A 19851-nucleotide genomic window follows, 5' to 3' on the forward strand; every position below is an offset into this window, starting at 1 on the left:
TATGAAAAGCTGCAGTCTGTAGAGCCATGCAGTGTAGTTCTTGACAGGTAGAATGGTGAGGCAGAGTAAGGAAAAACAGCCTAAGACTCCAGCCTGTGTGTGAAGGTAGGGCATCAACTACAACTGTAACAGTGATCATATACAGTCAAAGGCCGTTGGTTCATTCACAAATGAGAATATGGAGAACATGACTGTGGAAAGTAAAATATTGTTATTATTCTCCTAATCTGAAAACCATGGCTATTTAAATTCCCTTGTAGGATTGCTGATAGGATTTTTAAAAGTTAACACATATTGAGTGTTTTTTATTGTTTGTGACCGGCTCAGTAAATTCTCATTTTCATCATCATTTCAGCAAACACATACTTTATTTTGCTCACAGGATTGGACACTGATTTGTATTCTTTGGCTTGAGAAACAACACTATGATGTACACAGATTGGAAAGAGACTGGATTTATGCGGGATGATGGGTGTTATATGAAAGTAGAATGTTGTAAAAGCTTATTCATTTCACTTTTAAATTCAGATGTCATAGGACCTTTTTGATGTTTGAGAAAAGATTTGTAACATCTCTGAATATTGGCTTTCTTTTCTCCCATGTAATGTTGATGGAATTGCTTCCTTATCCAGGAATGTTTTTTCTTCCCCCAATAGGTGGGCCCCATCGAGCCAGAGGAAGTGTTATTGGAAATATTAATGATGTTGAATTTGGAATTGCTTTCCTTAATGCCACAGTAACAGATAGTCCAAACTCTGATACTAAAATAATACGTGCTAAAATTACCAATGTGCCTCGAAGTCTTGGTAAGCCTCTTTCTCCTTAGTTTCACTTGAAATTTCTAGAGGATTCTACTAAATAAATCATCAGTATGATAGTCTTTTGCTTTATCCACTGTGAAGCTCCTAATGGTATAGGGGGGGACTAGTATTTATTTTGTCTTATTAAGCATTAGTCTGCAGTTTTGTGTATAACATACTATGAAAACTATAAAAACTGCCCGTAAATATATTGTTTTGTTTTCTTTTTGTCTTTAGGTCCAGCAATGAGAAAGATAGTTTCTATTCTAAATCCCATTTACTGGACAACAGCAAAGGAAATAGGAGAAGCAGTCAATGGATTTAGCCTCACCAATGCAATCTTTAAAAGAGAAACTCAAGTGGAATTTGCAACTGGTTAGTATCAGCTAAACTTAATACTCCGTATAACAACATGATGGCTAAAAGTCAGTGATTAAGAAAAATATAAATTCCCAAAGAGAATCATTACAAAGTTGTTGATGCAATGTTATGAATAATATAGAAGCAATTTTGAATTCCTATGCTGCATGAAATCTATGAAGCTATGTGTTCTCAAGAATTACAGCAATTTTTAAAGTGCAATTTTTTTTCTCCTCCTTTCTGTATCCTTTCTCTTTAAATCCTTAGAGAGGGCTTAAAGTTAAAGAGGTACAATGAGTCATTACTTTTGTTTCCAACCAAAGATTCACTTGGAATAAACTGTAGTGATTATCACAAAGACGGAGATAAAACCAAAGAAATCCAAAGGCTTTTCACTTTGTCTCTCATCTTAGTGTGCATAGCTTTTCACGGTCCTTTTCATGGTCGTGCAGGTTTTCACAGAGTTCCACTTAGGCCTCTTCAAAGTTGGTCTTCCTCCATGGCAGTGACCTTGAAGGAGAAGAGCTGATGGAAGTGGGTCTTTTCATGGCCATCACATACTAAAATGCCCTTCTACTTTTGGAAGCAATTAGAAAGAACCTGCCCTGTGGCCGGACTTTGGGTCTTTGCCAGTCTGCCTGGTGAAGTCTTCATTTGGTTCCCTTCTCACAGCGAATCCATTTTTGTTGCACTACCTTGCTATTGCCTGTGGGTTAAAGTATGGGATCCTTTACACAATAATGTGCTACATTTTTGCCACATAAAAAGAAATCTTAGGAGAAACATAATTAAACAAGCCCAAATCTTTAATTGGAAGGCTAGCTGAAATGTAATTCTCTTATCTGTGTTTATTCAAGTTTGAACTAAAATGGCACAGCTGAACTGTAAATCTGCTCTGTGTTTATTCAAACCATATAAGTTTTTTTCTCTGAAAATGAATCCACTGTAATTTCCAGGGGAAATCTTGCGCATGACTCATATTGCCCGGGGCTTGGATTCCGATGGTGTTTTGCTGCTAGACATTGTTGTGAGTGGCTATGTCCTGCAGCTTCTGTCACCTGCTGAAGTCAATGTAAAGGTAAAATGCCAAGACAGCTGGCTTCACTTGATTCATATAATGACTGTGAGTCAAAGATCCATAGAAAGAACTTGTGTGCTTTCCCTTGTTCACTTGGGAGAATAAATATCTAAACCACCAAGATTATAAATGATTATCTGGTCTTCATTTAAAAATCTTCAGTGAAAATCTTTATATGTTCTGAATGCCTTTATTACGCTGTTTAAAGCATCAAGATTACTGCTATTTTGATTTAAGCTACATATTTGCTTGATTTTCTACAGATAAGGAAAATGGTAATTCTTACATAAAAAATTTAAGGTACCATCCAAAAAAGAATTTCAGAACTCAAAGAATTATTATAATTTTCCATATATGTATTGCTTTACTCTTGCCCTACAGCTTCTTCTGTTGAATTTTAATTTATGATGGTAAATTATGGAATTAACATAGTTGCAATTAAAAGGTCCAAACTTTGAGTTATTTCCTGGGTTCTACTATCCAACTGCAATTTTATTTAAAAATAGAACTCTGTTTTTAGCCACCATGCCAGTTTTTTTCTCATTTTGCATTTCTTAATACTTTTAAGAAAACAAGTTAGTATGAGCTATGTTGGTCTTCAAATTGCAATCATTCTCCCTAGGATTACACAGAGGACTACATTCAGACAGGCCCTGGGCAGCTCTATGCCTACTCCACCAGGCTGTTCACTGTTGATGGCATCAGTGTCCCATACACGTGGAACCACACTGTTTTCTATGATGAAGCACAGGGAAGAATGCCTTTCTTGGTAGAAACACTGCATGCATCCTCTGTGGAATCTGACTATAACCAGTTAGAAGAGACTTTGGGTTTTCAGATCCATGCTTCAATTTCCAAAGGTAATTTTACTGAAAACAAACCAAAAAACTCTGTATGTTTGTACCATCTATTTAGAAAAGAGTAAAATAAATTGATGCCATTCCATTTAAAAGGAGTATAATAACACTGAGATCTAAAATTATAATACCAGATTCCTTACCTGTGTTCTTTATGTTTTATTGTAGGTACATCCCTGTGTTAAAGCCAAGGCAGTTGAGTTCTAGTACACTTAGTTTGCTAATATGCTTCTTTGTACTGCAGAGTAAAGTTATTGTTCTGTTCTATATGCCTGGAAAAAAGTTAAATGTATCATATAATCTGTCAGAATAATTTTTCTTTGGTTATAAAGTTTATGTGTTTCCATTCTCAATCTTCTATTTGGCAAGGAACTTTTAATATTCCTGAAACATAAAGGTGTGTCTAAAACTAAGCTGGCAGAGAAAATGTCTCTATATTTTCATAGCAGCTTTTAAACACTGTACAACAATAATTAGAATTACAACTGTCATTTTTCATTCCTGAAAGCTATAATTTTGAACCACTTTCCATTTCCCAAGCTCGTTCCACAGCCTTGATTTGAGTCGTCCCCCACACTGTGTGGTTGCTCCATGTATCTGTCCTCTGAGATTTCCTTTTCAGGTGTAAGAGCCGCCCCAACTACTTGTGTTCCGCAGTCTGTGGTGCTTTGATGGTGGGAGATACTCGTGTAGTGTTACATTATAAAAACTGAATGTTTGCATCACTTCAGCCCTGAACTTTAGGTTACCATTAGTATACTTGAAAGAATGTATATTTTCCTTGTGTGTGTGTTGCTATGGTCTGGCTTTCCAACAGTGTATCCAAAGAAAATTTTTTTTCTTTTTATTGAGTTTATTGGTACATTTGAGGTATACAGTACAGTTACATTCATTACTGGGATCTTGTACCTTTACATGACAGGTCTTGGTTCTCATTTTTTCCCCTTGTCCCTGCCCTCCCTTCACCCTTTCCTCCTCTCCCCATTTACAAACACTTTACTACCATTTTTTCATTTTCTCATATTTTTTTCCCTTATTCCCTTTCCCCTACCCTTCCTACTTTCCCTACACCCTTAGCCCTTTTCTTCCTATTTCACATTGTTAATTATCCCATTAGGATCTTGTGTACTGTTATAGTTTTTCACACCAGAGAAACTATTCAGTATTTACGCATATATAATCACAGCAGATTTTTCAACACAAATCCTTAGGTCAAGGAGAGCCTGGAGTGAGGTATTTCAAGTTCTAAAAGGAAACAAACTCCAACCTAGACTGATGTATCCTGCAAAACTCTCTTTCAAAATAGACGGGGATATAAGATACTTCCACGACAAAGAACACCTGAGAAACTTCATGAACACCAAACCAGCACTACAAGGAATTCTAAACAATATCCTAGAAAAGGACAATGAAGGTCAAGATACCATGAGTCCCAACAGATGAAATCAAATAGGCAAGGCAAGAAACTAAAAGGAGATGGGAGAAAAAGTAAAAAGAGTCAACAAAAGGACAATAATATGATAATAGTAAGTCAGAACATATCAGTTATAACCATCAATGTTAATGGCCTCAATTCACCAATCAAGAGAAATAGACTGGCAGAATGGATCAAGAAGCACAATCCAACAATATGTTGTATACAAGAAACACACCTAGTGTGAAAGGAAGCCCACAGACTGAAAGTGAAAGGATTGAAAACAATTCTCCACACATCAGGTGCCCAGAAAAAAGCAGGGGTAGCAATCTTATTCACAGACAAAGTAAATTTCAAACCAAAACTCATTAAGAGAGACAAAGAAGGACACTACATCCTTGTACAATTCAAGAATAAGAGTTGACAATCATAAACATATATGCACCAAATATAAATGCCCCCAACTATATAAAACAAATATTAAGTAACACAAAAAACCAGATAACCAATAATACAATTTTAGTGGGGGATTTAAATACCCCACTATCACAAATTGACAGATCACCTAAGCAGAAAATCACCAATGAAATAATAGAACTGAACCAAGTTTTGGAACACATGGACTTAATAGATGTTTACAGAGTATTACATCCCACAAAATCGGAATAGACTTTCTTTTTGGCTGCACATGGATCATTCTCCAAGATAGACTACATATTGGCTCACAGAACAGGTCTGAATAAATGCAAAAGAATTGAAGTCATCCCCTGTATATTATCAGATCATAGTGTAATCAAACTGGAGATCAATAGCACAAGAAACTGTAGGAAATTCACAAGCACATGGAAACTGAACAACACTCTCCTAAACAATCAATGGATTACAGGAAATTAAAGAAGAAATTAGGCAGTTTTTACAAATAAATGAGAAAGCCAATACAACATACAGGAATGTATGGGATACAATGAAAGCTGTTCTACAGGGAAAACTCATAACATTGAATGCCCACACTAGTAACAGAGCGGGCTCAAATAAACAACCTAATGATGAAACTTAGACTTCTAGAAAAACAAGAGCAAGGAAAACCCAAAGCTCGAACAAGAGAAGAAATTATAAAGATCCAAGCAGAAATCAATGCAATGGAAACTATGAAAACGATACAAAAAATAAATGAAACAAAGAGATGGTTTTTTGAAAGAATAAATAAAATTGACAAACCCTTAGCTAATCTTATCAAAAAAAGGAAAGAAAAGGCTCAGATCCATACAATCAGGAATGAAAAAGGCGAAGTCACAACAGATCCAAAAGAAATCCAGAAGATCATTAATACCTACTTTGAGAATCTGTACTACAATAAAATGGAAAACACAGAAGAAATGGACAGATTTTTAGATACTTATGAATTACCAAAGTTGAACAAAGAAGATAAAAACATTTTAAACACCCCAATCACAATCAGTGAAATTGAAAATGTAATTAAAAATTTACCAACAAAGAAAAGCCCAGGCCCTGATGGATTCACTGCTGAATTTTACAAGACATTTAGAGAAGAACTACTGCCATTACTCTTCAAACTTTTCAATGAAATTGAAAGGGAAGCTATACTTCCAAATTCATTCCTGGAAGCAAGTATCACTTTGATTCCCAAACCAGGGAAAGATGCAACTAAAAAGGAGAACTACAGGCCAATCTCCTTAATGACTATAGATGCAAAAATCCTTAATAAGATACTAGCAAACAGAACACAGAGGATTATTAAGAAGATCATCCATCCTGACCAAGTAGGATTTATTCCATAGATGCCAAGGTGGTTCAACATACGAAAGTCAATAAATGTAATACATTATATTAACAAAGTCAAGGACAAAAACCATATGATCCTCTCAATAGATGCAGAAAAAGCATTTGATAAAATTCAACACCCATTCATGATAAAAACCCTGCAAAAAATTGGAATAGATGGTCTTTACCTCAACTTAATAAAGGCTATCTATGAAAAACCAACAGCCAACATCATATTAAATGGCCAAAAACTGAAAACCTTCATGTTAAAATCAGGAACAAGACAAGAATGCCCACTGTCACCACTCCTCTTCGATATAGTTCTGGAAACATTAGCCACAGCAATTAGACAAGAGAAAGAAATTAAAGCAATAAAGATAGGAAAGGAAGAAGTTAAACTGTCATTATGCTGATGATATATGATACTCTACATTGAAGATCCAAAAAACTCCACCAAAAAACTTCTAGACTTAATTGACAGATTCAGTAAAGTATCTGGATACAAGGTGAATACCCAAAAATCAATAGCCTTTCTATACACAAATAACAGACAGACAGAAAGAGAAATAAGGGAAAAAATTCCTTTTACAATAGCATCCAAAAAAATGAAGTATCTAGGAATCAATCTAACAAAAGAAACAAAAGATCTCTACACTGAAAATTATAGCACTCTGAAAAAAGAAATTGAAGAGGATATAAAAAAATGGAAAGATATCCCCTGCTCCTGGGTAGGAAGAATCAACATAGTGAAAATGGCCATACTACAAAAACTGCTATATACATTCAATGCAATGCCAATTGAAATTCCAACACTATATTTCACAGAACTAGAAAAAAAGAATCCAAAAATTCATTTGGAACCATAAGAGACCTAGAATAGCAAAAGCCATCTTAGGCAACAGACACATGGCAGCGGGTATAACAATTTCCAATTTGAAACTACTACAAAGCCACTGTGATAAAAACAGTATGGTAATGGCAAAGAAACAGATCTGAGGATCAGTGGAACAGACTGGATGACACAAAAACAGATACAGATGTACTCAGCTACCTCATTTTTGACAAAGGAGTTGACCATCCTCAGTGGAGGAAAGATAGCCTCTTTAATAAATGGTGTTGGAAAAACTGGATTTCAACCTGCCACAGATTAAAACTAGACCCTTATCTTTCACCATGCACTAAATTAAAATCCAAGTGGATTAAAGATCTAAATATTAAAGCAGAAACATTAAACTTGCTGGAAGGTAAATTAGGAAGAACTCTGGAAGACATTGGCATAGGAAAAGACTTTATGGACAAATCCTCAGTAGCATGGGAACTAGCAGATAGAATCAACAACTGGGATCTCATCTTATTAAAAAGCTTCTGTACTTCAAAAGAAACCATCAGCAGAAACTAAGAGACAGCCTACAATGTGGGAAAAAATTTTTACCAGCTATTCCTCAGACAAAGGACTATTATCAAGAATATGTAAAGAATTCAAATCAATCAGCCCCCGTAAATATAAAGACCCAATTCAAAAATGGGCATCCAAAATGAACAGACATTTATCAGACAAAGAAGTCAAAGCAGCAAGTAAATATATGAAAAAATGTTCCACATCACTGGTCATTCAAGAGATGCACATGAAAACAACACTGAGATTCCACCTCACCCCACAAAGAATGGCTGCTATCAAATCACACAATAACAAATGTTGGGGGGGTTGTGGGGAGAAAGGAACCCTTCTCCACTGTTGGTGGGAGTGTAGACTGGTGCAACCACTATGGAAATCAATATGGAGATACCTCAAAGAGCTTGGACTGGAGGTTTCATTTGACCCAGCCATCCCTCCGCTGGGTATCTTTCCAAAAGAACCAAAAGAATCATATCACAGAGAAGTATGCGCACCCATGTTTATAGCAACACAGTTTGTAATAGCTAAAACTTGGAAACAGCCTATTTGCCCAGCGGTTGGAAACTGGATAAAGAAGATGTGGTTTTTCTATAAAGTGAAATATTACTTAGCCACAAAGAATGAGAAAATAGATTCATTCATAGGAAAATGGATACATATTGAAGATATACTCCTAAGTGAAATAAATAAGTCACACATGTGTAAATACCGAATAGTTTCTCTGGTGTGAATAATCTGCAATAATATAGAAGATCCTAATAAGATTACTGACATTGAGAAATGTGAAGAAAGGAGCTAAAGGTGTAGGAAAGGCAGGATGGGTAGGGGAAGGGTAATAAGGGAAAAGGAAAAAATGTGAGATGATGAAAAGATAGAAATAAAGTGTTTATAGATGGGGAGTGGAGGAGGGGGTGAAGGGAGGGCAGGGACAAGGGAAAAAAATGACAACCAAGACCTGTCATGTAGAGGTACAAGATCCCAACAATGAATGTAACTGTACTGTATCCCTAAAATGTACCAATAAACTCAATTAAAGCTGAAAAAAATACTTTAAAGCTCATTGCACTGTCTACTTGTGCTTTCATCCATTGTGCATATGACCATTGTCTTCTTCAACTCTTTCATCAGATGTGAGTTCATAGTGCTCTGGGAGGATGATAATTATAGATTTGTGAAGACCCATAGTGCCAGTTTCTCAGCTCACACCATCACCACCACCTCCTTGCTTTATTCTTTTCACGTATGTTCTGGCCATTTAGAGTTATTGAAAAGAACTTTTGACTTGAAGAACTGTGTTTTTTCTTTCTCAAGTGTGCTTACATTTCTAATCTAACCTCTGTTTCTACTTTTTTAGTACTCCATCTTAATATGGAACAATAACTTGCCAGTCCATTTTTTAACGTAAATTAATTTATACTACTGAGACTAGAGGAATTAAAATTGTTTTTGAAAAGTCGTAGGACTTTCTACCCAGTCAATTATGTAGATTATCTAAACCTGAAACTGCATGAATGTTCTTGTGGCATCTGTAAGGATATTGTTGGCTGAACTGGGTTCCATAATATAAGGGAACACATTTGAGACCCGTAAGGCTCCTTACTGTCTTTGGATAATATAATTCTATAAGTTACATCTATGAGCCATTTGTTGAAAACCATGGTGCTGTGAATTTTAAGAACTGTGTGCCTGCAGTATGTGTTAGAGTGACCAGCAGGGGGCAAGCTTGCCTACTTGGTATTTTAATTTAGCAAATTTTTCTAGGAGTCTGTTCTAAGAAAATTAGAGAGCCAAAGAAGAATATTCACAAAGTTTCATCCAGTGTTATTTCATAACAGAAAAATGATAAACTTGCTGGTGATATAAATATGTATACCATGTACCCATTGTATCTTTTAAATAAGCATTGAAATAATTGTTTAATATTAGACACTAACACACTTTCACAAGTGAAGAGGGAGGTGTTCATTTGGCATCACAACAGTTGAAAAGCAGCATACAGTGTTATTCAGACATGAGTTCCCATTCCACTTCCCTGACACTTCTGATAGAAATGGGATCAAAGAGTTTGTTTGTTTGTGTACTGGAGATTAAAACCAAGACCTATGCATTGAGTTATATTTCCAGCCCTTTAATTAACTCTTTTTTTTTTTTTTTTTTTACTGGGGATCAAACTTGGGTCCTTGAGCTCGCGAGGCATGTGGCGGCACCACCGAGCTAAATCCCTGGCCCTAACTTTTATTGTAATTTTAAGACAAGGTCTGAGCTGCTAAACTTTCCAGCCAAAGCTTGAATCTGTGACCCTCCTGCCTCACTGTCCCAGGGTGCTGGGATTACAAATCTGTGCCACCATGCCCAGGTGAATGATGTGTGTTTTAATGAGTTCTCCAAATGATTTTTATGATTAGTAAAGCCTGATAATTATTAATTTGTATATTCTTACTTAATTTTTCTTTATTTAATTAATTATTTGTAGTGCTAGGGACTGAATCCAGGACTTTATGCACACTAGGCAAGCACTGTAAAGTACATATATGTGTATAGAAATGACTGGAAGGAAAAAAGCCAAATGTCAGCAAACAACTGTAGTTTTTTCTGAGTGACCAGATTATAGGCAATTTTATTTTATATTTTTTTAAAGTATATTCTTTCCGGGCGTGGTGGCACATGCCTGTAATCCCAGCACTCGGGAGGCTGAGGCAGGAGGATTGCTGTGAGTTCGAGACCAGCCTGGGCTACATAGTGAGTTCCAGGTCAGTCTCAACTACATAGTGAGACCCTGTCTCAAAAAAACAAAAAACCAAAACAAAACAAAAAAAAGTATATTCTTATACTTATGCACATTCTTAAAATGGAAAAAGTACTTTGTATTACCTCCCACTACCCTGAAATACAATCATAATCTAATTCAAAATAACTATGCAATTTAATATAAAGGATAAAATAGAGGAAATTAATAATGTACTGTTATTAATGTCTAAAAATCTTTGGGCAGAAATTAATCATAAGCCTGAACTTGTATATAGAATCCTACTGTGACTGGGGGTTTTTGGCAGGGAGAGGGACTTTAAGTAACTCTTAGTAACATTCTCAATATCAATATACATCACAGTTGCATTCCTGGAAAATTCATTGTATATTTATGTGAAAAATGTTTAACATATGGTACACAGGTTCAAAGCTTATATAATTACAGCTTTTTTATTTGCAGGAAAGTCTTTCAGCACAAAGAACACATCTTTCAGTACCATCCCACACATGGTAATATTGTAACTCCCCCAGGGCCTTCTCCAGTCACTGAATTTTACTATTCCTCTTTATCATCATAACAACCAAAAAACCTCCTAAATGCCACTTAGTAGAAGATATGTCTCCTAATTAAAACCCAAACTGAAGCTACTATCATGTTATAACTTACTATGTTTACATGACATGGTCTTTTTCCAGTTATATTCCCAACACCATGTCCCACATAACTATGGAAAGTGTGAATAAATGAAAAAATATGATAACCACCTGACTCAGTGGTTGAAAGTCTAATAGACTTTCATCTAATTCTTGCTCCTGTACATATTAGCTCCTTAATCTTGGGCAACATACATAACTTACCTCAATTTGCTCTCCTGAAAATTGGGTACTATATGGGAGTTGTGGGGTTTGAATGAAATTAAGGGAGCAATAGCCTTGAGTAATCATTTGCATGTGCCCTCGACATATCCATTCCATCTGTCCTATTCCTACTCCCTTGCACATGCAGGAAGATTTGCACACTCAGAAAAGTGGTTTCTTGCTGACATGCTGGCATGCTTCTCACTGCCATCTAAGATAAATCTCCTCTGTCACAATATGTGTGTTTCTCTCTGCTTTAGAGAATTACATAGAAAGGGAAACCCATCATGCATGGAATACTATAACCTAAATGCTCAACATCGCAAATGGGAAAAAGCCACAAAAGGAGGAGGATTCTTTATCAATTCTCTATTTTTCACTGGAACAAATTATTTTAAGTTGCTAGAAAACATCAGTCTTCCTTCTTGAATAAAACCACCGAGTAATAGCTGGAAGAGTGGAACATGGCCTATGGCTAGGACTGCCATACACAGCTATCTTGGATTCTTTTTAGTGATCCCAGAATAATTTAAATTTCTTTTGACTTATGTAAACAATTTAAACAGAAAATGTTTCCAATGGCAGCTTGCCAACAGTCTCTAGACGATGATTTGTTTACTTCTTGAAGAACAAGAAAAGTTTTCCATTCTTGCTGTTTTCCACTGATTGCATATCTGTATCATGTATTTTGTCTTTAGCACATCTTTCCAGGGAAGGGTGGATGAGACAGAAACTAGATATTAATATGTTAGTAAGTTAATTACCTGCTGTCTTCTCTGTGATAGGAGATCGCAGTAACCAGTGCCCCTCTGGGTTCACCTTAGACTCTGTTGGGCCATTTTGTGTTGGTAAGTAGAGAAATAAACATTTTTATAAAATTGTCAATAATGAATATCATTTAATGGATTTTTTTTGCCACTTTGCTAAGTATTTAATCATCACAACAGTCGAATTAGTGTCTCATTTGACAGCGGAAGAAACTTGAGATGTGGAGGAGTTAAATAAACTCTTTCTAATCACATAGTATCAGGTGGCAAAACTAGATTTGAAGTGAAGTTAGATTACAAAGCCTAATAGTGACCGAGTACAGAGATGGAATGACCAGAAGGACAACACTGAACCCCATCTTGCAGCTTGATCATGAATGTGAGAGGACAGTGGTCCAACACGAAGTCACCCAAGGGCAGAGCTGCTCAATCATAGCATAGGACAGGGCTGTTGGGCCTGTGACTGAGGGCTGAACCAACTTTGTCCCACCATGTACTGCTTCAGAAGAATCGCAGATAAATGAACGCTGTGTAAATGATTTTTATGCTTTCTTCTCATTCATTGATGCACAATGTCATGTAGTCTCAGGACTACAAAAGAAAAAGTGATTATTAGACTGCCCAGTTCAAACACCAGTTTTATCAATAATAACCTCTGTGTCCTGGGGCAATTTATTTAACCTATTCGTTCTTCAGTTTTGCTTGCAAAATGAGAATAATAATAAAAATACTTATCTCAGTGGTTCCTCCATCTACCTCTCAAGCGCAAAGTCCCGAGTTCGATTCCCAAAACAAACAAAAAATAATAAAAATACCTGTCTCCTAGTTATACTCTGAAGAATGAGCTAAAACAGATAAAAAGTATTTATTTAGATCATTTTAGCTATTGCTCTTGTAGAATAAAGTTTAAACATCTATTCAAGATCAGAGATGACTTGAAGGTCTCAAGGTTATTTTTTATGTCGTGATTTCATTTTGCAGCCCTTAGAGCACTCTCTTATTTGATTCAGTTCATCTTCTGTATGGGAATATTTTCACCGACTTTAATGACTCTGAGGAAGTGGAGATTTACATGGCAATTGGGCCGTCTTGTTTCCTTTTTCAGATGAAGATGAGTGTACAGCAGGCAATCCCTGCTCCCACACCTGCCATAATGCCATGGGAGCCTATTACTGCTCCTGCCCCTCGGGCCTCACCATCGCTGCCGATGGGAGAACTTGCCAAGGTATCTGCACAGTTATAACCAGTAGACACATTCAGGCATGGGTAAGGCAATATTTGACCTAAAGAAAGCATGGTCCACCTTTCCTATTATCTCTGCCCATACCCTCGCAATAAGCAGGAAGATCTTCATTGTTGAGAAAGTAAGGAAGAGGGAATACTGCTCAAAAGCAATACCTTCGCATGGCTATGAGTGGGCAGGCCTGGAGTGACTCACATAAGATCCTGGAAAGGAGAAGCCACTTTGTAAAACGCCCCTTAATTTGTAAAAAGTCTGATTGATTGGTCAGTTTATGAGGATACCACACCATGAGGCAATGAGCCTGTCAGCTGTTTAACCCACCTGAAATGACTCTAGCGAAAAAATGTAGTACTTTATATATTCTTAGGTGTCATTCATTGCTTTTCATTTCCCCATTTCTTATCCTTCATAGGTTGGCTTTTCTCCTACTCACTAACTGAACAACTCATTCTGTTGCAGATATTGATGAATGTGCCCTGGGAGGGCACACCTGCCACACAGGTCAGGACTGTGACAACACAATAGGGTCCTATCGCTGCGTGGTTCGTTGTGGGATGGGCTTTCGAAGAACATCTGATGGGCTGAGTTGTCAAGGTATAAAAATGTTGAATTTAGTCCTTACGATACTAAGAATTAGAGTCCTGTTTGTGCCTTTTAAACTATCAGCAATTCCAAGGACAAGGTGCCAGATGAAAGGGAGCTCCTCAGGAAAACTTAAACCAGAACCTTCCTTTACTATACGGTGAGCCTCTTGATAAGAGATGTAATATCCCACAGCTATTTTAAATATTTGTAGAAATGTGGTTTTCAGTGGCATTTGCCTATTAACATTTGGAAAAGAAGATCATACAGAACAATTTAGTTGAATCTGTTTCATAAAACTCCATTGCAACATTTAAAGTTTTAAAGATGGATTTTATTTTTTAGAGCACTATGAAGTCCAAAGTGAAATTTGTACCAATCCCACTGTTCCACTTCCCTCACTATAAACATCCTATCCCATAGTGGTACCTTTGTTAAAATTAATGAACCCACATTGACACACCATTACTACTCAGAGTCTATACATCACTGACCATCTTAGTCTGCACGTTACGGTTCACTTTGGGTTTGCTCAGGTGTATAATAACATGTATCTACTACTGTAGTAGCATAGAAAGTAATCCCGCTGCCCTAAACATCTTCTGTGCTTCATGTATTCACCCCTTCTTCTTACCAACCCCTGATAACTGCTGATCTTTATGCTGTCTGCATAGTTTTGCCTTTTCCAACATGCCATATAGCTGAAATGCTATGGTAGTAGCCTTTTGTAAATTTTTTCACTTAGTAATGTGCACTTGTTTCCTTAATGTTTTTCATGGCTTTATAGCATATTTCTTTTTAGCATGGCTTTATAGTATATTTCTTTTTATGTAATTCATTATTATAATGAATAATATTCTATTGCATGAAATACTACAGTTGATTTATTCATTCACCATACTGATGAATGTCTTGGCTGTTTCCAAGTTTCGGAAATTATGAATGAAGTTACTATCAGGATTTTTCATAGAAGCAAAAAGCTAGATTCAAAACTGAATAGCAAAGGGAATAAATTAAGGGTGGTCCATTTATACCATTGTGCAGGCATGAGAAAACCCAAATGTAGGAAAGTATAGGTAGCTTTTATAGAGAGTGTGAGTATATAACTAGATGACAATGACCCAAAGAAAAATAAAAACAGGTTATATATTTAGATTGAGACATATATGAGTTGTGGAAGAGATATGTTATTATTCATACTAGATTGTGAAGGTTGTTTTCATTGGTAGACAAAAAGAGTAAAAAGGGATAAAGCAGACCAGGCAAAGGAAGAAAAGAAATCCTCACTAAGAAATATTCTTAGAAAGTGTTGATTTACATTTATGTACATATGTAAATTAGCACATTGTGCCTCTTGAGAGATTAAAAGATATCAAATAGAAAACAAGTACAAAATAAAAAAATGACAATCTCAGTTTTTGTAATGAAAAGTAAGAATAAGAAGAGCCTAAATGTGGTGGCTGTTCTTTCAAAAGGTTTAGAATAGAACAAGAGAGAAGGGACAGGAGCTTGAGGTGAGTGTGACCTGAGAGAGGAACTGTGGTATAGTAGAAGAGATTTGCTTATGTCTGTAGGTTTATGGGAAAGAAGACAGTAAGAGGAAGGTCTTAGAAGATACACCAGGGAAGGGAATGACTGGTGGGCCACGTCCTCATCTTGGGGAGGAAGAGGAGCTGCAGAGGTCAGAAGTTTAAACTGAAAGGCTTTTCTTAAAAGGGAAAAGAGGTATCTCTTCCTCTGGCACTGGAGGGAGGAAGGGGAGAGAGGGTACAAAACATAAGCAAGTGTACAAGAATGGAGATTTCATACCTGCGTTCTTCTATTATATAATGGCAAACGTGGCACTTGGGAAGAATTTGGCAATGGTGGCAGAGAAAAACAAATGCTCAAGTTGCTGCCCTCAGACATAAGGCGATAAAGTTCTGCATCAGGGAAATAGCAGCAAGAAAGGGCAAGAAAGCTCAATTGCAAAAGACCTTAGCACCACTTTTATTTTCCCTCGAACTTCATCCTGGTCTGTCAGCAGCAGCATTCCAGAACCAAAGTGTCCTAGAAACAGGAGTGGGAGCCATGTGATAAAATACTTAAAGCACAGGAGTAAAAACTACATCAACATAGTTCTGACTTACTCACTAATGAAGAGAGACAACCTTGCCAGAAGCTAATCAGTTATTTAGCAGATGATATGAAAGCAAATGGGTTAGTTTTAGACAAGATCTTACACATGATCATTATCAAGATCATTGGTGGAGGGGGTGAAGGGAGGGGAGGGGTATAGAAAAAAATAAGAACCAAGATGCATCATGTAAAGGCACAAGATTCCTATGATGACTGTAACTGTACTGTATATCTAAAAAGTACCAATTACCTTAATGAAAAAAAGATCATTAAAATGTCATATATTTAGGTTGAATTAACTAAGGCTTATATATAATGAAAGTTTTGTTTCATTTAACAGATATTAATGAATGTCAAGAATCCAGCCCCTGTCACCAGCGCTGTTTCAATATCGTAGGAAGTTTCCACTGTGGATGTGAACCTGGGTATCAGCTGAAAGGCAGAAAATGCATAGGTAAGAAAAAGGCTTTGAATTCAAAACAGGGACATCTCCATGACTTCCTTTGCAACATGCATTTTTATTGATGGTATGGCTTATTAAATCAATAGATGAATGAAGCCTTCCTTTCCAGCTCAACTAAAAAGTAAGCAATGTAAATTTCTCAAATAATAGTGAAATGAATGCCAAGGGATTGTCCATATCTTCTTAATGTTGTCTGATCTAAATGCTTATGTTGTTTCTCAAGATTGATTCATAAGTAGGACAGTGACCATGCATCATGGATATAACCAAGGTGAAAATTAAAAATTGAGCTAAATACTATGTTTTATGGATTTTATTTTATAATTACAGAAGCATTCTTTTAATGGTTCTACTATTTACTGAGTTTTTCACGGAAGTACAATATACATCTGTATATATGCATACATATGAATATTAACCTTACATATATGGATTTTATTTTTCTAGGAAGTGGAAGTGGTTGGTATGGCTATCATCTCTGTAAAGTGACTTTGCTTTTTACTTTCATCATTCTGTTTTAAATGTTACATGCCTTGTTGGATTTTAGCATGTAAACCCTACACAATGATGATGCGATGAGCATCCATATTTGTGTGTAATATCCCTAAAATTCAAAGGGATGGTCTCTCTTAAAAAATAGATGAAATCATTTTCTCAGTCTGCATTGCCTTTTGTTCTTTTACCAAGATGTGAACGAATGCAGAAAGGACGTGTGCAGGCCTGATCAGCACTGTAAGAATACCCGTGGTGGCTATAAGTGCATTGATCTTTGTCCAAATGGAATGACCAAGGCAGAAAATGGGACCTGCACTGGTGAGTGTGTGGCTGTTTCAGTGACCAAACTATAGTTACTATCAATCAATCACGTAAGGCATCCACTTTAAAAACTAGCAATGAGAGTCTGAGGGTTTAGCGCAGTGGCACCGAGCTTGCCTTGCAAGTGCAAGGTCCTGAGTTCGATCACCAGTACCAAAAAAAAAAAAAAAGAAAAAAAAAGAAACAAAGAAAACCTAACAGTAGGCATAAATTTAAGCTAACAAGGAACCTTTCTTTCTCTATTAGTGTTCCTAATTTCTAGTGTGGTGGATCCAAGCTCACCACGGAAACTTATGACCATTTGGAGCCGCCATCAACTACACATTTGGTTTACATAATTTAATATCTACAGGAAGTATATTATCTCACAGTATTTCTAATATAAAATTTATTATATACATTTAGCAGTTTAGCAAAACTGTGTCTCCGAATGAAAAAGAAAAAGGACTGGGGACGTAACTCAGCATGAAGGCTGTAGGTTTAATCCCCACTACCACTGAGACAGAGAGACAGAGAAACAGACAGAGAGACAGAGACAGACAACTCAGAGGGCCATGTGCAGTTACATACAGCTGTTATTAGGAAAGAGATAAACTTAAAAACCATTTAAGAAACTACAGCACAAATGGAGCTCAGTGGGAATGGAAATGTGAAGTTTTATGATTTTGATTGAAGAAGACAATTACCCAATGTTGGCAAGTAAAGGAATGTTAAAGACTTCGGTTTCAATAGCCCGGCTGACTAGGAAAACAAGGAGCACTGTTACTGTACAAGGAGTAAAGATAAGATAGGAGTCATGTTGAGTTTGAAGTACCTGTGAAATAGGGAATGGAAACATCCAGCCCGAAGCTAGATATGTAAAACTAGATCAGAAGTGATGAAGTTGTATTGCCTTAAATCTATATAAGCACTACTAGTCATCAGTATAAATTAGATGGCCAAAGAAGTCTTGGGACTTGAATCCAAGTGTTCTAGACCCAAATCCTAAGTCACCACACGGTGAGAAACATAACCTTTTGCAATTCTACCTAGTGTTGATTTTAAATACAGTGGGTTTGGGCTTTCAAAGAGGAAGTATTATTACTTTTTATTACCTCCGTGTCTGTAGACATTGATGAATGTAAAGATGGGACCCATCAGTGCAGATATAACCAACTATGTGAGAATACAAGAGGCAGCTACCGCTGTGTTTGCCCAAGAGGTTACCGGTCCCAAGGACTTGGAAGACCCTGTCTGGGTAAGTTAACGGGAATTCTTAATGAGTAGTAAAGTGTCTAACATAGTTATCGAGCCTTACCAAGTTGTTTAGGTCCACTATCTTTATCCTCACATGCTCTCTTGCTCCAAATTGAAGGCATGTAAGTTGATTTAAGTGATTCATCGCATAATTGGATACTTCTTCAGAGACTTTGTATTGAATTCAATTTATTTTGACATTTCAAGTGATAATGTAGTCACTTACTATTTACTAAATACCACACAGAAAGTGAGGTCCTTATATAATTGTAATCACAACTTATGTAATTCATTATTCATCTTTGTACATTATGTAAATGTTTGAATAGGTACATCTTATTTGAGAATGAAGTATATTTACATGTAATATGAAAGTTTACATATAAAGGATTAAAACATGAGCACACAATTTAAATGAATCGATAATTGTTGCTTTATTATGTATTTAGTATTTACTATGGGCCATTCATTCCCTTTATAAAAAAAAAAAAATCAAATCAGTTCTCCCAACTGAGAATTTTTTTCCATCCTAGTTATAATCAACTATAAAACAGATAACAGAAAATAACTCTAAGAAGGTAATCACATACTTTTGAATTTATAACAAAAAACTGATCTTTAAATCATTCTTCAGATTATTTAAGTACAATTTAAAAATTATGTGGGCTTTTAAATACTAGCCTCTGGCTTTCACACTATGGTTTTAAGATTGATTGCCCTGATTGTCTAGCAAATAATTATTTATGGCAAATTATCTCAGATCTGCTTAGTTCTATCACTATGTTGTCTCTAACCAGTACCTTACACAAATCAAATATTCAAGCCAATGCCATTGCTAGAAACTCTTTTTAAAAGAAAATATTTTTAATAGCATAAATACGTAACATCATTTTAGTCTTCTATTGATACTGCAGTTTATATATAATTTAACATCTTAATCAGCCACAATAGTGACATGTCAGAATAAATTGTATGTGTTTGTTCACTAATTTGATCAGCAGTTGAATGCCTGACATTGAACTGAGGGGTAACTGAAGAAAGTAAGGTCATTACCTTAAAAAGATTTAAAATGTTAACTTTCATTTTGCCTACTAAATAGTTTTAAAGCAAACTTTACTTTTATTATACCTTTTTATATTGTTTTTTGTGCCATTGTCCTAATAGATTAAAGAATTTTGTTTTGATTCCTGGTTTTCATTCACTTCTAATTTACAGAAAGAACTGCAAATATATACTTCATTTGCTGACATGCAAATAGAAAAGAAAATAACTTTTTAAAATATTATGGGTTTTATGAGTGTATATCTGAATAGGAAGCAATTCTGTGCCTCTA

General features: G+C 36.0%; 1 protein-coding gene across 1 annotated transcript in view; it reads left to right on the forward strand.

Annotated features, from left to right (window-relative positions):
* The window catches only part of Hmcn1 (hemicentin 1), a 419231-nt gene that overhangs the window by 382938 nt on the left and 16442 nt on the right, over positions 1 to 19851 (forward strand). The window contains exons 94-103 of the mRNA XM_010635433.2: positions 657 to 806; positions 1038 to 1175; positions 2117 to 2238; positions 2861 to 3098; positions 12079 to 12141; positions 13166 to 13285; positions 13763 to 13897; positions 16344 to 16457; positions 17154 to 17279; positions 18391 to 18519. Coding sequence (XP_010633735.1) covers positions 657 to 806; positions 1038 to 1175; positions 2117 to 2238; positions 2861 to 3098; positions 12079 to 12141; positions 13166 to 13285; positions 13763 to 13897; positions 16344 to 16457; positions 17154 to 17279; positions 18391 to 18519 — 1335 coding nt within the window. The remainder of the gene's footprint in view (positions 1 to 656; positions 807 to 1037; positions 1176 to 2116; positions 2239 to 2860; positions 3099 to 12078; positions 12142 to 13165; positions 13286 to 13762; positions 13898 to 16343; positions 16458 to 17153; positions 17280 to 18390; positions 18520 to 19851) is intronic.

This window comes from Fukomys damarensis, unplaced genomic scaffold (genome assembly GCF_012274545.1).
Source record: "Fukomys damarensis isolate Sample0158 unplaced genomic scaffold, DMR_v1.0_HiC HiC_scaffold_11, whole genome shotgun sequence".
NCBI classification, from domain to species: domain Eukaryota; kingdom Metazoa; phylum Chordata; class Mammalia; order Rodentia; family Bathyergidae; genus Fukomys; species Fukomys damarensis.